The following is a 17,478-nucleotide window of genomic DNA, read 5'->3' on the forward strand; positions in this document are numbered from 1 at the left end:
ATTATTCTCTCTTGGCTTAAGGTGTTAAAACACTTAGCGATGTTTTCTGCCTAATTTTAGAGTGTTGCTTTCTAATTCTGAATTGGAGCAGTTTGCCCTGAAATGGCACAGATATGTATTTTGCATGTAAGTAAATGTATACAGCTAATTCTTTTTGTGACTTTTAGGTGGAAGTCAGAGTTAAAATGGAAAATTGCTGACATGTTTTTAAGCTCCTGAGTGCTTTTAAGAAGGGATAAAACCTCTTTCCATTCTTGACGGTGTGGAAAATATTAAATTCCTTTTCAGTAAGCAGGGGAAGAGATGAGTATTATGGATTTTCATCTTTTTCTCATGAGTCTTGTGATTCAAATCCTATTCCTGTTTCAGTGTTAGTCTGCATTAAAGATCTTGAGTGCTGAGATTTGAACCATTGTTTTTATATTTATTTTTTTAAAACTTGTTTGGTGCTTTGAGAATATTCATTGTATACTATTTTTTTGCAGGGATTCTAGCAGCACTAGTTCATCTTGTCTGATACCCTTGACTTCAGAGTATTAATAAAAATATAGAGACAGATGTCAAGGACTGATTAGCAATCCTGCTTCTAAGTGAAACAGTAAACCTATCTAGATAAACCACTAGCTCAAAAGCCTGGAGAATGCATGGAAAAAAAAAAAGTAGTGCGTGTCTGTGCATGTGTACACAAGTGTATGTGTATAATAGTGACATTTTCTAGAAGAGCTACAAGGACACAAAGATTCTATCTAGTCTGGTTTACTACACTGACATTTTTATAATCAATAGGCTTTTGTTTTTTAATAAGCTATGGAATGATTATTTCCTTTTTTTTTTTTTTTTTTTTTTTTTTCTTTACCAATAAGGGGATCGCAACCCTTGGTGTGGTGTCGCCCACACCACGCTCAGCCAGTGAGCACACCGGCCATTCCCATATAGGATCCGAATCCGCGGTGGGAGCTTCGCTGCGCTCCCAGCGCCGTACTCTCCCGAGTGCGCCACGGGCTCGGCCCTGCTTTTTTTTTTTAATGGGAATTTTTTTTTAGTAAAAGGAGACAGACTAATATTATTGCCTAAAAAGATTTTTTCGTTATTAGGCTTTAATTGTAGAATTGGAAAGGCTCATGAGTGATCACCTGATTCCTCCTCTGCACTTTTAAGCCATCACTGATAGGTGAAAAAAATATTGTAGCATTTAATAGTATTTACTCTGTGCCAGGTATCTGGTATATTTTAACTCTTCAACTCTGACATTCACCCAACAAGATAGGTCTGTTATTATCCCTACATATCATATGAGGAAACTTCAGTACAAAGAAGTTCAGCAACTCATCCCATAAAAATCATAGCTGGGACTTGAACCCAGGAGCCAAATCTGTGCTATTAAATTACCACCTGCCTCTTTCCCTTTCTTCCCTTTTTTCTAGAATTTCCAATTCCAAAGGTTAACTTTTATTCTCATTTTCTTTTATCTAAATGTAGTTTCCTCAGCTTGTAGTTTGTCTCCTTTTTCAGTTTGTTTTCCTTTTCCTGAGCCTGATAAAGTACAAACAGCACTTTTCTCCCTTTCTATTGCTGCTCAGTTCTTTCATCTTCCTCCTCCAGCCCTCAGACCATTTCTAAATTCTTAAGTTATACTACATGAGGACTGCTGCATTAGTGGCTGCTGCTATAATAATGGCTTGACTAGTTCTGAGTAAAATAGTATTAATAGCATAGTTACCTCGTGGTTTCTACATATAATCTCTATTCCTGTTTTCCACATCTTTTTTTTTTTTACTATATTTGCAAAAACGCATTCTTCTTGCCTTAGAGCTTGCTATTACTGATGCCATTCTGTGTATTCATGAATATGTCTCAGATTTCTCAAGACCTTTGAATTTTGACCATAATCCACAAGCATGCTAAGCACAGTTGTCTTTGTGTGGACATTGTATAGGATTTATACAGGTTCATTTATGAAAGTGTATAAGTGTGTATCCTGGGATCTCCTGGCCCTTGAGAAACACTGCTATTAATGTGTTAAATAATAGTGTAAATTCCCATAGAGTGTAAAATTGTCAAAGACAGTTGCATGACTCAGTTTGATAATTGGGTACTTTGGGCCAGCTGTTGGTGCATTATCTTCCTGACTGAATCCCAGGGAAAAGAATAAAGCATGGAATTCCTTCTTCCACACTTCCACACCGAACACTCCTCACTGATATCCCCCACACCCCTTCTCTACTTAGCTTAATCTAGTGGACCCTCAACTTTTACTGAAGACAAAATCATGCTGATGAGATTTTTGCTTTCTAAGCCAAAAATAATTGTGACGTGATTACCCTGTACCACACTACACCGAGTTTGCAACAGTGAGTTTACAGTGTCTGCTGCTGCATTTTGTTAAATAAAGAAGAATTTCACAGGATCATAATTTGTAAATTTAGCTTTTTTCTTCTGTCCTTAACTTTCCACAATAATATTTAATATTTAGGGTCAGAGGTGACTGGGGATGGGTGAGGAGCAGCCCCCTTGTATGTACCTTCTTGACTGTGCTGCCGGGGGTTTTATTATGGGTGTTGGAAAGCTGGAATTGTCTCCCCCTAATGGTCCTGACTTCTGTGCAGGAGCCCCCTAGACTCGGTACCTGCTGCTCCAGCTCCAGCTCCATTACAGCAGGATCTCAACTACTTTCCCAGACCCTTTCTTTGAAGGTGATGCACATATTAGCTGAAATCCAGTCTATAATATGTCTAGTGAGTGCAGCCGGAATCCCTTTTAACTGGAGTGTTTATATTCCTGTAACCTTCTACCCAGATTGTGATAACTTTGGCCAGTGGATCAGAGGTGAAGGAGGGAGTATTTTTCTTCCTGCTGGGGAGCTTAGGTGTTCCCATTGCCTGCTGTTCTTACCTCTCTTATATTGTAACTTACCTCTTTCTACATAGGTCTCCCTTGCCTGCCTGAAATTGTCAAAGAACATGAGCCCAAAGTTCAGGGCTTGGCTTACTGAGTTTCTATAGTGGTAATCTTCATGCTTTTCCCACCTCATTCCAGACATTAGTCAAGATGGTTCTATTAGTACCACTCCAAGGAACCTCTTAGAAATTGGCCAGGGGACTTATATACCATACATATATGTGTTTGAACAAAATGTGATTTTTCAGTTATAGACTTGCAACCAAGATTTTTGGAGTACAACTACCTTTAGTCCAATTCCACACCTCTGTCCAGGTACATATGAAGGGCTTGGTACATGTACAGTTGTATTGAATTCCTTTATAATAATAGTGCAGGGGGAGGGATCATGTGGTAAATAGAATAGGAACCTCAGTGGAGGAAGAGAATAGAGCTGGGATTACTGCAGTGCCTGAGGATGAGGGGAAAGAGGAGAACAGGGCAGGCGTGCCATCAGGGCACTACACCAGACCGGTGTGGGTGGTCACAGACATTCTAGGAGGTATAGACAGATGTTAGCAGAGGTGTGAGTAGAGGTAGGGTCTGTGACCCCAGGGTCAGATGGAACCCTGGGAATGCAAAGTTCATGTGGGATGACGTGGTGTGAAGAGAAGGTGGAGGACCCAAGAGATGATGGCCATGTTGGAAGGAGAACAGCAGGAGCTGGTGACACTGGGGAAAGGTCAGGAGGAGAAGGCAGGGAACCCCATCAGCAGCAAGGTGTTGTAGCAGATGTGAGGGAAAGGAGTTGCTGGGGACAGCAGGAGCTGGTGACACTGGGGAAAGGTCAGGAGGAGAGGCAGGGAACCCCATCAGCAGCAAGGTGTTGTAGCAGATGTGAGGGAAAGGAGTTGCTGGGACCATGACAACTTTGGTGGCAGTTGGTAGTATTGGGGCAGTTCTATGTATTATATGGGGGTACTTCAAAATATTCCTGGAATGTTCATGTTATCTTTTAACTCTGTTTCCATGAACTTTTTGAAGTACCCTCGTAACATGGTCAGCCAGTGATTGATGATGAAATTGTATGTAATCATGGGGAGCCTGGGACTGGTAAAAACACAGAGTTACCAGGTTTGACTTAGCCTGCCAGGGAATGAGATCATATGTGACCGTAATGCTGAACAAACAGGATTCAAAGGGTGCATCAGAAATTTATTCTCTCTTCCTCTGCCTTCCTTGCATGTTCAAACCACTCTGTGAGGCTGAGTTTTCTGTTCCTGGATGAAATCTAAGACAAACTTGGTTGCTTCTCTGGCTTCTCTCAGATTTAAAAAAAATTTTTAAAAAAATTTTAAAAAACTTTAATAATTTGTATCCATAAAAACACAGTCTCAGCTCAGTAGGTGTTATGTTTGGTCTGGTCCAGTGTAATGATACGTATTTTAGGCATTAAAAGGTAAGGCTTCTCCCTCTCCCAGCTTCTGCTTGCTGCAGATGCGATGCCTGCAGTAGGGAAGAGAGTGATGACAGGCTGCTTCTCCCTGGTCCTCCCCAACACATTTGCTCTTCCTCCCGTGTGTGGTTTCAGTTCCTGAACACACTGCACAAAGATTCACTTAGGGTAGGTAGCATAGTTTTGTACCCAGTAGTCTACTACTTCTTCTCCCCTATGCCCCTGGTTTCTCATAACCATTATTCTACTCTCTGCTTTTATGAGAACCTTTTTTTTTTTTAAGATTCCATGTATAAGTGAGATCATGTGGTATTTGTCTTTCTGTGCCTGATTTACTTAACAGGATGGTTTCCAGTTCCATCCATGTTGCTGCAAATGATAGGATATCATTTCCTTTTATAGCCAAATAGTATTCCATTGTATATATGTATACCAAATTTTTTTATCCATTCATCTGTTGATGGACATTTAGGTTGATTCCATCTCTTGGCTATTGTGAATAGTGTTGCTATGAATATGGGAGTGCAGGTGTCTTTTTGATATACTGATTTCATTTCTTTTGGGTATATACCCAGTAGTGGGATAGCTGGATTGTAAGGTGGATTTTGTTTTAGTTCTCTGAGGAACCTCCGTACTGTTTTCCACAGTGGCTGTACCGATTTACACTCCAACCAACAAAGTAGGAGAGAGTTCCCTTTTCTCTGCATCCTTGACAGTATTTGTTATTTTTTGTTTTGTCAATAATAGCCATACTGACTGGAGTGAAATGATATCTCATTGTGGTTTTTATTTGCATTTCCCTGATGATTAGTGATTCTGAGCATTTTTTTCATGTGCCTGTTGGCTATTTGTATGCCTGTTTTTTGAGAAATGTCTCCTCCTCCATTTCTGTACTTCTCTCACCTGTTTTCCTTGACATGGGGGAAGAGGGGATATACCATCTTTGCTGTCATCCCAGTGGTATGATGTTAAGTTTTCCATATGATCCAATTTTTTGAGAAATGTCTCCTCCTCCATTTCTGTACTTCTCTCACCTGTTTTCCTTGACATGGGGGAATAGGGGATATACCATCTTTGCTGTCATCCCAGTGGTATGATGTTAAGTTTTCCATATGATCCAGGCAGCCTTACTTCAGATACAGATCATGTTGACTTTTCAGTACTTAAGGGATATCTAGGTAGAAATACTCTTTTTGTCCTAAGAGAGAAACAGGAGCTAGAAATATAGATGTGGGGGTAACTGCTGTGCAGATGGTTGTTGAAGTCATGAGAGTGGACACGGTTGCCCAGGCAATGGATCTCACAGAGACACTGCATTTAAGAAGCAGGAGAAGGTAAAGGAGCTGGCAAAAGGGTGGAAGCATCATTCGATGCTTAGAAAAAGCTCTAAAAAGGGCAGAACATGTGGGAGTCAGCCCAGAGTTATGCCTATTAGGAATGTCTAGTCTTTACCCAATATGGGGAACTTATAATACATAAATTTCTGTTTTAATTGTTTAACAAGACCCTATACTGTTTTCTTCCTATTTTGAAAATTGATGTTAAGTTCATTTTAGAATTTCTAATTCTTTGACAAATTTTAACTCTTTTTTTTTCCAGTTGTGTATGAACACAGATCAAGATTAGAAAAATCCTTGCAAAAGGAAAGACTTGAACATAAGAAAGCAAAAGAAGGTAAATAAATAATGCAATCTGTATTCCATGTTTTTCTCATACTCTTCTTTAAAGCACCATGTACTTGCTTTAGTATTTTTTTGCTAAGGTATTTTTTTTAGATTAACCCAGAGTGAGTACTATGGTGGACAGAGAAAGAAATGTCAAATAGTATGTTATGCATTGTGCAGTAATTCCTACTCAGGACTGGATTTAGAATCTTCCATTCAACTTGTGGCACTTTGAGGTAGTTCATACATTGGTTATAAATATTATTTCAAAAATAGCATATAACTTTTCATCTGAACATTATACAGGTATATTACTAATACCTGGAACTTCTGTCCATAGATATCCAGGAAAAAAAAAAAAAGTAACAGCACATATTATCTAGAATATGACAAATTTATTACACACACACCTTTATAACAATTAAGATTTTATTGGCACAGCTAATTGGATTAGTTTGAAAAATTAACATTTAAAGCAGGTACTAGGCAGTGCAGTGCCATTAATTTTTATCAGAATTTTTTCTGTAAAGCACAGGCCTCATAGAGCTCATGATTCAGAATTATCTGCATTCTTATTTTTATTTATTTATTCATGGTTTGTGATAAATCTTGAAATTTAAGTTAGGTGTTACCTAACTCTCGGTGGGGTAACAGGAGGGAGAGCAGGCAAGAGTGGTAAGGGTTAAGATGTATTCCTGACACTTGGATTGAGCCTGTGTGAAAAACAGAAGTTTAACATCATTAAAATGCTTTGATAGGATTTGAGTTTTCTTGTCTTCAAATGCAGAGTGATTTTATAGAGCCATCTAGTGGATAATAAAGTTTTTAGAGCATTAAAGATGGCTTGGATGGCTTGATTTCTCTTTTCAGATCCTGAATGATTTTAGTGTGCCATCTAGTGGATAGCAATAAATCACCCTTGTCTTCAGAGGTGCTTCATTTTTTTCCTCCTAAATTTCAAGGAGAGTTAATCACAGAGGTGTTCTAAATGCACTTTCAATCAATTGGTTATAATGTGGATTTTGCTGATGCAAGATTTACAGCTTTAAGGTAAAGAGGAATATTATATAATATTTTTTCAACTCTTTCTAAAGCATTTAAAGCATTGAGAGGCAAAATGAAGTATGTAAATCACCAAGTAGATTGTTTTAAACCTAAAACAATTTCTGCAAGTCTTAGTAAAGTTTGTCTTTATTCTTCTGAAAGTTTAAAAACTCCACAGTAAATTAAGTTATGTTCTATTTTCTCCATTTTGTATTTTCTAGATTTTCTTGTTTATAAATTAGAAGCACAAGAAACACTAAATAAAGGAAGGGTAAGTTTTTTTTTTTCCTTAATTTGTTTTCATGAAACTTGAAAGAGAGGGAAATATAATTGAAACATCTTTTATTTTATTGATAACTAGTATTGTAGGACTGAAATACAATTATTATTATTATTTTTTTTTGCTACCAAAATATTCTAACGGGAAGACCTTAAAAATTGTTCTTTTAAAACCTACCTTATCATATTATTGATAATAGTGATAAATTGGGAATAGTCTCAGTGTTCAACAGTGAAAAAAATATTACTTTTATTAAATTATTTATCTGTTTATAGTTTCTCTTTTTCTCAGAATATAATATTTATTTTGGTTTGCCTTTCTATGTGTGATGTCTAACACAGGACCTAGCCTAGAGTTAGCATTTAAAAACATTTGTGGAATGAATGAATGATACTGGCATTTAAAAACATTTTAAAAATCCAAATTAACTGGAGAAAAGCAAGTCTTTATCTTACTCTAAGAAAAATATATAAGCATTAGTTGAATAAAACACTGGCATTTTGGGGTATTAAAACTGAGTGTAACTTGTAAGTGTAACTTCCTTACAAGTTAAAGTAATAAAGCAGTAAAATAAAGTGATAAGGCAAAAATGTGGTTCATTTTAGAAGTTGTAAAAATATGGAAAAAAATGCATGAGAGAGGACATGTGCTGGTGATGGGTAAAGCAGAGGGTGTAGTAAGTAAAGATAAAATAGCACCACATAGGGAGCAGGGACACTCCAGGGTCTTTTGTGTACTGACTCTTTATGGCTGCCCAGGGCTGGAAATGTGTGGGATGCACATGTGAAGATCTCCCACTAGGACACACAGATAAACACTGGAACACGAGCTCAGAGCATGCAGTTCAGCAGTAGACTAGGCATAGACAAGTTTCAGACCTGGCTCTGCTCCTTAATGAAATGTTTGCCCTTGGCATGTTCCTGTGCACATGTGAAGATCTCCCACTAGGACACACAGATAAACACTGGAACACGAGCTCAGAGCATGCAGTTCAGCAGTAGACTAGACATAGACAAGTTTCAGACCTGGCTCTGCTCCTTAATGAAATGTTTGCCCTTGGCATGTTCCTTATCCTTTCTTGCTTTCTCATTCTGTGAAATAGAGTCTCACTGGGATAAAATCATGTCTATAGAATTTCTTACCCACTGAAGTTCAGGGAAGGAAAACACCTTTTCTCTTCCTTCCATAGGCCATGCTGAGCTTGTGAGGCCTGTTCCTAGCTGGTTTACCCTTTCTTCCCTCTTACCTCAAGCACCCAGCACACTGTATTAGCCATAGCGGTGACTCTCTGATTCAGGTCAAGTTCCTCCACGTGTCTGGGCCTCAGTTCTTCTGAATATGAGAGGTGGAATGAAATTATCTCTAAGGACCCTGTCAAGCTACCATTTTATGATTCCATGTCCTGCTTTTTCATTACTAAAATTTAGCAAACTTACGGGAATATTAAAACTTCATGTCTGCTACTAAATAAAGAGATGGCCCCAGAGACATCCTGGCTTAAGTGCAGAATTCTTTTGAGCTTACACAAGTGAAATGAATGAAATTGTCATATTGAGAGCTTTAAGCTGTGTTTATCAAGAGAGCCAAATTCGTATATTTGTGTTGACTACGTTCTTTTCAATTCACAGCAAGATTCCAATAGCAGATACAGTGCACTAAATGTCCAACATCAGATGTTGAAAGTGAGTAATTTAAAGTTGTTCTTCATGAATAAAAGAAATGGCTAACTAGTATTTGAACTGGTTAACGGTCTTTGCAATGATTAAAGAAAGTTTACAGAAAATTGATTTGTATTTGTATTGTGTTTGGCTAAAAATTTTATATAGTTGCCCCAGTATATTTGTCACCTGATTACAGAGAACATATTTAACGTATTACATATTTTCTTATAAATTAGGCTCTCTGGTCACCTAATTTTTTATTTTGTTCTCCTTATCCTTTAAGGTTGGTTGTTTGTTTAATTTCTTATAGTGGTTTTCCATAGACATCTTCTTTTGTCTTAAACAAACTGGAGGCTGTAGAACTATTAAAATGCTTCCTTTTTTTTTTTTCCTTTTTGTCTTTTTTTCGTGTCCGGCAACGGATCGCAACCCTCAGTGTCGCGCCTGTACCGGACCGGACCGGCAATGGGATTGCAACCCTCGGTGTTGTGCCCACACCTCGCTCAGCCAGTGAGCGGGAACCGGTCTGTATGTGGGATCCGAACCCTCAGCGGGAGCGCCGCCATGCTCCCAAGCGGCGCACTGTAGCAGTGCGCCACCGGGCCGGCCCCAAAATGCTTCCTTTGTGTTACTAATACTTAACAAATGTCCTTTTACTTACCACAGGAACGCAATTTATTATTTAAAGATTCACCTTCCTTGGTCGTTGGGTAAAATTCAATACTCTGTGTCAGGAAGACCAAAAAAAAAAAAGAGAGAGAGAGAGAGAGAGAGTCATTGTTTCTGTCAGGCTCAAAGAGACAAGCACGATGCCGTCATGCCATTCTGCACAGCATGCAAGTCATGCCACAGTCTCCACCTTGCCAAGCCCCAGCTTTTTGTCTGGTATTGTCTTTTCCCCTAATATCGGTAGGGCATGTGCTTTTATCAAAATCTGAACCTTTCCTCTTATCAGGAGTGCAATACATGAATGAATTGAAGCCGACCATCCTTCCACATTAAGCATTTGGGGACTGTAGAGTTTATCTAGATTGTGATTACAGTGTAGGGTTTTAATTAGAAATAAGGTAAATAAGAGTCAATTCTATGAAAAAATCAGTTCAGTACTTTACACAAAAGGGAAATGAGTCTTCTTTTTTTTCTTCCTTTTTAAAAAAATCTTTTAAACTGAGTTACCAGAAAGGCTGAAAACCAAAGAAGAGAAAGCAGATGTGTTGCTGGAAAAACATAACATTAAAAGAGGAAATTGAGACTATCCATGCAGGGATAATTTGGCCACTAGCTTTATACCTTGTTTTCACATTAAGTTGAGTCCCTTGGAAATTTCTCCAAATCCTTCCCTTTTCCATCTCTCATGCTAACTTCTTCTTGTTCCCATTGATGTTAAAAATTAAGGGAAACATTATTTTTGGCCGTGATCCCACACTGTTCATTTCAAATGTAGAGGAAATGGAGGGGAGCTGCACAAATTAAAAGCAACCATTGGAAAAGGAAGCCTATTTCTTCATTTGTTCTTACTCTCTTGCAAGAGAAAGGATACGCTGTCAAGAAATAAACCCTGATATGATTTAGAGAATGTGTATCTCTGCTCAAGTTTTCACCTTTGCAGAGTCAACATGAGGAGTTAAAGAAACAGCACAGTGACTTGGAAGAGGAACATCGCAAGCAAGGGGAAGACTTCAGCAGAACATTTAATGACCATAAGCAGAAATACTTGCAGCTTCAACAAGAAAAAGAGCAAGAACTTTCTAAGCTAAAAGGTATTTGGAAATCCAGTTAGCCAGTTTTCATGTAAATAAGTACTCATATTAATGTTTCAGTCGAACAACAGACTTTGGTTTTATGTGGTGGTTGATTCACATTTATCATCATGTGGTCCTTTACCAACCACTCACTTGATTGTAACAGTTCACGTTTATCTTTCTCTCCTTGGGTTCATTTAGGGAAGCAGAATAGAATACAGAGTGTGTTCTATTGTATCTCAGTGGGGCACAAGGCCGTGCTGGGCAAGGCAACTGTTTTGTGTGTTGGGAGACATTTAGCATCTTTGATCCCTATGCCCTGAATACTGTCAGTGCTCCTCAGTTACTAGTGTGATAAAAAATTGCTCCACACATTTCTAAAAATCTCCAAGGGGGCAGAGAGACTTGCTGTTGATTGCTAATAGTAGCTGAGAAGAGCTCAAGCTCTAGTCAGACTGCCTAGGTGAGTCTTGGCTTCTTCAGTCACTTGTTACGTGACTATGAGCAAGTTGTGTAATCACTGAGGGCTTCATTGTACTTATCTGTAGAATTGGGATAATCATACAATGTAGTAATCTTGTAGGGTTGGTGTGAGGATTAAATAATTTATGTAAAGCATCTAAAGTAGTTATCCATACATAATACATTAAATGCCATCAACATCAGCATCGGCTATTTTCATATGGAACAGAATGTATCACTTTTCTGAGTGCATGTGAGATCCAGAAAAGAAAACCAGGCTGTTCTACAGTTAAATATTTATGTCCTAAATAAGTTTAAAGTCAGAAAATTGGTTTCAAAAGGCATAGGCGCATGCAAAAACAGTAGTGAAATCTGAATAAGGTCTGTAGTCTGGTTAATTGTACTGTGCCGAACAATTTTCTGGTTTTGGTGGTGTACTACATTTATATAAGATATCATCATGGAGGGAAGCTGAGTGATGGGTCCTTAGGATCTCTCTATAATTTTATTTTGCAATGTTTGTCTGTAAGTACACCACATAATGACATTTTGGTCAATGATGGATCACATATGTGACAGTGGCCCCACAAGATTATAATGGCTTTACGATATAGCCTAGGTGTGTAGTAGGCTATACTATCTGGGTTTGTGTAGGCACATTCTGTGGTGTTTGCACAGCAATGAAATTGCCTACTGATGGCATTTCTCAGAATGTGTCCCTGTTGTTAAGTGAGGCATGGCTGTATTTCAAAAAAAATAACAACATTTTGTTTAGGTGTTAAGTAGTCATTGAGGCAAGACTACAGAAGGTTAAGGTGGCCTTGTTAGGGTTGGGCTAAGTGTTGGCAGATGATACCCAAGAGATGTGGACATGAGGGACCTTGACTTGATGATGTGTCAGGTGGTGAGGGGTTGTTGGAGATAAAAAGGAAGATAGAGGAAGAAAGAACCAGAGGATTCTAGCGTCAGGTAATACTTGCTGTGCCTGGGGAAGCTACATCTGTGTGTGTAGAGGGAAAAGCCATTTGGCGTATTAGATACAATGTTTAGCATTTGCCAAGCTGAGTAAATACATTAAATTATTCTGATAATAAGTATATTCATTAAGGAATGAGAAGTAAAATTGTCTAGGTGCCTGATCTGTGCCTGGGAAGAACTTTATATAATTTAGTACATTTAATTTTACCAATAGCCCAGAAAGGAAGGTCTTTTATGTCCACTCTATTTACTGATTTTTTTTTTTAAAGAAAAACAAGGTCCAGTTATAGTAAAGATTTTTTAACAATTTATACATAGAAGTAATAAATCAGAACCATGGAAGATAGGAAGGCACACGTATGTGAATTCCAAGTACTAAGCTAATTCAAGCCTCATAACCTGATTTGAACTTCCTGGCACCCAGGAACAAAGGGGAATGTACAGTAAATTACAGGCCTGTTGTCATCAGTCAGAGAATATACCAATGCCTTAGGGGAGAGAGAGAAAGACAACAATATTTCTGGTACCAATTTTTGGAAGAAATTTTTCAAAGAGATCTGAAACAACAGTGTGGACAGTGCCTTTGACATTTTTGTAAGCAAGATTCACATGAGCACTTTTGTTTGATTATGATCCTTGACAAAAGCTTAGAATAGTAAGTTAAAGCATTTTGTGATCAATGCAGGTCAGCAGTGGTTAACTAAGGTGTACAGTATAGTCTAAATCGTCTTGGGTATTTTAATGTGATACAAAGAGCAAATTTAGATCTCCTAGGGAGGTGAGCTGACAGCATGTAAACTTAGATAATTATTCTTCATTATCATCATGATAGCTGACACTTAACAAATGTTTATCACATGTCAGTACCAGGGAAACCTTTCATGTAGATTATTTTATTTAATTCTCATAACATCCTGTAAGGTAGGCACTGTGTTTAGCTTTATTTAACAAATGAAGAAATCGAGGCCAACTAAAGTTAAATAACTCCCTTGAGGCAGCACAGCAAAGGCACAGGAGCTCCTGCCACTAAGTTTATAATCTGAATTCCTTTAAAAGCTAGCAAAGTTTGGGTATTTCGTGTGTGTGTGTGTGTGTGTGTGTGTTAGAATGAAGCCCCATTCAGCTAATGACACACGTGAGGTCCTCTTGAATTGCCAGTAGTCTCATGTTTTGGCCTTTGAGAAAAACCATTATTACCTGTAGGTGGACACCCCAATCTTTGGCCACATTTCCCACCTTGTTCTTCATCTCTCCCCCAGACCCAATAGTGAAGCCAATCTCCAGGGGTCAGGCAGGGTCAGGCAGGGACTATAAAGGAGTGAAAGTGCCCAGAAATTATGATGAGAGATGGTGACTGATACTTTGTTTTAGTGCTGAGTGTACCCTGAAGAGTTACGGCCTTGTCTACACGGGGTAGCTGCCATTTAGGGACGGTTTGCCCAGCACAGTACAGGTTCACACCTGCTGTCCCAGCAAAATCATTAATAACCTCCTCCCTCTTCACTTTCAGAAGTATCTCTCACTGCCACCACTCAGCTTCTGCTGAGTGTTGTCACGTGAGAATTGGCCTAGGGTTGCCAGATCTTAAACTCAGGTTCTTGATTTTTAAATGGTGACAACTATTTAAATGTGCAAGCCACTCTGTAGGCTAACATTGCAGGGACCAGAAAAATATGTATGTGGCTTGGATTTGGCCCAAGAGCTGCCAGCTCATGATGTCCAATGTCCATATACAGGGAAAGTCGGAAAATTACCAAGAGGATAAGAAAGGTGAGTATTCAATCTTTAAGTAGGAGGTGGTTCTCTGAACAAGAGGGCTTGGGATAGTAAAATTTTAGGCCTTTCTCTGATTGCTACAGTCTTATGTTGTAGCTCTGGGAAGAACTGTCCTGTAGCTATTGGTAGGAGAATTTGGATTAATCAAGAACTCAGTGGTAGGAGAAAGAAAAAATATTTAGAACTTTTTAACAAATAAGTGGGGTTTCTTTCTCTTATTTATTGAGTTGCCTTTGTAATTGAAATACTTTTGGGGACTGTGGAAATTATTAATGCTATGAGAAATAGGATCTGTGCTTTCTGATAAGTCTATTTTTAATTTGTGAAAGAGACTCAAATCTGAGACCAACCCTGCCGGTTACATCTATTCCTAAGGGCTTCATTATTAACGGAAATATTTCATTTTTAACTCCTGCATAATTAAAAATCTTTAACTTTCATCTACATTGCATAGCATGTTTAAAAGTACAGATGGCCTCCGACTTAACAATAATTCAACTTAACAATTTTTTGACTGTATGATGGGTTTATCAGGGTACTCAGTGCATCTTTGACTTAATAATGTTCTCAGCTTGTAATGGGTTTATCAAGACATAACCCTATTGATAGTCAAGGAGCATTTGTATTTAAACTACTGGCCCAGGTTGTATTGGGATGTCCAGCTGAATCCATGCTATGTCCCCATACAATATAATTTTTGTTGATTCAGAATATGACACTGTCAGACTTCAAAACACATCCTAAAATAAGTTATGTGAGGCTTTAGATGTGAAAATAATTGATAGAATCAAAAGCCTGAAAATTCCAAGGCTTTACATGTGATTTTTCTTTTTCTAAAATAGAAACTGTGTATAATTTGAGAGAAGAGAATAGACAACTAAGGAAAGCACACCAAGACATACATACACAGCTTCAAGATGTCAAGGTAAAATAAAACCAAACCTTTGACTATTCAACGTTTGCCTGCTTTACTTTGTAGAATGACTTTAAAAGCCATTCCCTAATTGACATGCTTTGCACGTCCAAATTGTTACTGTGGACTTTGCATAAACAGGAGTGTACCAGATACTTTTACAACTTCATCATAAGCTAAAATGTGGCCTGAAAATCTGAACATTTTCATTGGTATGCAAATTACACTTTTGCTAAATGGTTGCATTTTAATAAGATTTTTATTTACAAAGGTTTATTAATAGTGAAAGATTTCCTTTGGTTTGGATTTCATTGTTTTTTTTTTTTTTTTGTCTTTTTCCGTGTCCGGCAACGGATCACAACCCTCAGTGTCGCCCCTGTACCGGACCGGGACCCGCAATGGGATCGCAACCCTCGGTGTTGCTCCCGCGCCTCGCTCAGCCAGTGAGCAGGAACCGGTCTGTATGTGGGATCCGAACCCTCGGCGGGAGCGCCCCCGCGCTTCCCAAGCGGCGCACTATAGCAGTGCGCCACCGGGCTGGCCCTGGATTTCATTGTTAATGGTTATGATATTTGGGTAGCACATTTTAGATTTTGGAATACTGCATAAATCATAGTCTTCTCTCTACAATGATTTTTAAACTTAACGGTTGCTGCTACAACAACAAACAGGTAATGTTTGGGTGGTCATATCACTATCAGCCAAAGAAAAATTTATCTTAGAATGTTTTAAAACTCAAAATGTAAAATTCTTTTTTGTGTAGCAACAGCATAAGAATTTACTCTCCGAGCATGAACAACTTGTAGTGACTTTGGAAGACCACAAGAGTGCACTAGCTGCTGCACAGGTTAGAAGGGTAGCAGCCTCTATCAGTTCTTTTTCAAGTCTGCTTAACATTTCTGAATTCCTTTATGCATGTAGTCTCTTATAAGCCAATCTTCAGTGAGTTTCTTGGACAGAGCTACCCTAATCCCGAGGACCATGCATGCTTTCAAAATTCAGTCAAGAGAATATTAAACAAACTTCTGATTATTTTTTGCACTGATTGTGTGGTATACATGACTGTTTCTACCCCCACCAGTTCCTACATGCAGTAGTCTAATATTTGTTTAAACCACAGAAATTTTCTCATATATGTGGTCTTTTACAACTGTCTGATCTTTGTTAATTCTTGGCATAGAATCTGTAGGATTTTTGTGATGCTAGCTACCTACGTAAGTAAATTATTGTCAGACTTTTTCTTCTGTCTCTTGCTCCCCCGCATTGCAGCCTATACACATTCCTTTTGGGGCTAGGCTTATGTGTTGGCCAAATCACGGAGAAGAAGAGTCAATAGAGAGAGGAAAGCAAGAGTCATAAGCTCCATCTGTCCAAAGCTCAGAACAAACCCTAGCACAAGCAAGCCCTCAGTACATACTAACTGCATGAACAAGTGAACAAATACAACTGTTGGAGAGCTTATTAAAGCGATATCATACTGAGTGTTTTACAGCTTCCTAGTAGAAAGCAGGAATGGCCAGCCTAGTCACTATATTAAACTAGGTTGTCACTTTTCTTATTGCTAGAGGAATTACAAGAAAAGGGCAAAGGGAGACAAACTATCTGTGCTCATCAGAAAACCATGTATTATTTTTTATCCTTATAAAATTATTGAAAAGTATAATATGCTGGACCCTGATCCATCTCAGAGGCTGTAGCATCTGTGTTTGTGGGATCCCTTTTCAGGACAGTCATTGAGTGCCTCCTTACCGAACGATAGCTGTGTGGCAATTTTTTACATTCATGTACATTAAATTGACTTTAGAGGAGATTATTTCATTCCAAGCCTTCACAGTCATTGAGTGCCTCCTTACCGAACGATAGCTGTGTGGTAATTTTTTACATTCATGTACATTAAATTGACTTTAGAGGAGATTATTTCATTCCAAGCCTTCTTTGTAAAATTTTTGTCAGGTGAGGTGTTATTATTTTATTTGAGGATTTCAACATATGAATTTGGGGACAGTGGTGGGGGACAAAAACATTCAGTTTATAACACCATATTAAAACTTTCCCTAAATCTCTTTAGACTATAAATGCTGTTTCAAGCATCTACATTTCTCATGTAATCATCTTATGAGACTCTGTCCTGACAACCTGATTTTTAAATGTAGTTGAGGATTTTATTTAATCCTCACAACCTAATGAGTTATATGACATTGTGCCCTTTTATAACTAAATATACCAAGGCCAAAAGGAAAGTAGAGTAACTGGCCCAAGATCAGTGACCAGAACCAAACTTGAAGCTCAAGTCATCCTGACATCAAAGTTACGCCTAACCCTGAAGCCGTGTTTTTGAGACTTCCCCGCCTCACAGTTACTTTGCCCCAGACCTACTGGATTGTCATTTCTAGACTGGGGACTTAGGAGTCTACATTATAAACGTGATCCATAATGCACATTAATATTTGAGAACCACAGCATTACTGCCTTCAAAGATTATACATCTAGGAGGAGGAGAAAGAAGAAAAGGTAGAACTAAGTTCTGTGTATTCCTCCATATGCTTCTTAAAATATGAAAGGAACACCGTGGATGTCATTTGTTTTTCTTTTGACCTCCAAAGTTGGCTTGCAAATGTTTTGATA

At 38.3% G+C, this 17,478-nt stretch overlaps 1 protein-coding gene across 3 annotated transcripts in view; it reads left to right on the plus strand.

Moving 5' to 3' along the window:
- The window catches only part of GOLIM4 (golgi integral membrane protein 4), a 68,643-nt gene that overhangs the window by 37,720 nt on the left and 13,445 nt on the right, over nt 1-17,478 (plus strand). For 2 of the 3 annotated variants that reach the window (XM_008587393.1, XM_008587392.1), the window contains exons 2-7: nt 5,933-6,007; nt 7,263-7,312; nt 8,950-9,003; nt 10,592-10,742; nt 14,783-14,865; nt 15,617-15,700. In XM_008587393.1, the coding sequence (XP_008585615.1) occupies nt 5,933-6,007; nt 7,263-7,312; nt 8,950-9,003; nt 10,592-10,742; nt 14,783-14,865; nt 15,617-15,700 (497 nt within the window). The remainder of the gene's footprint in view (nt 1-5,932; nt 6,008-7,262; nt 7,313-8,949; nt 9,004-10,591; nt 10,743-14,782; nt 14,866-15,616; nt 15,701-17,478) is intronic. The other variant, XM_008587394.1, reaches the window with a different exon arrangement.

This window comes from Galeopterus variegatus, unplaced genomic scaffold (assembly GCF_000696425.1).
Source record: "Galeopterus variegatus unplaced genomic scaffold, G_variegatus-3.0.2 Scaffold4364, whole genome shotgun sequence".
In the NCBI taxonomy this organism is placed as follows: Eukaryota; Metazoa; Chordata; class Mammalia; order Dermoptera; family Cynocephalidae; genus Galeopterus; species Galeopterus variegatus.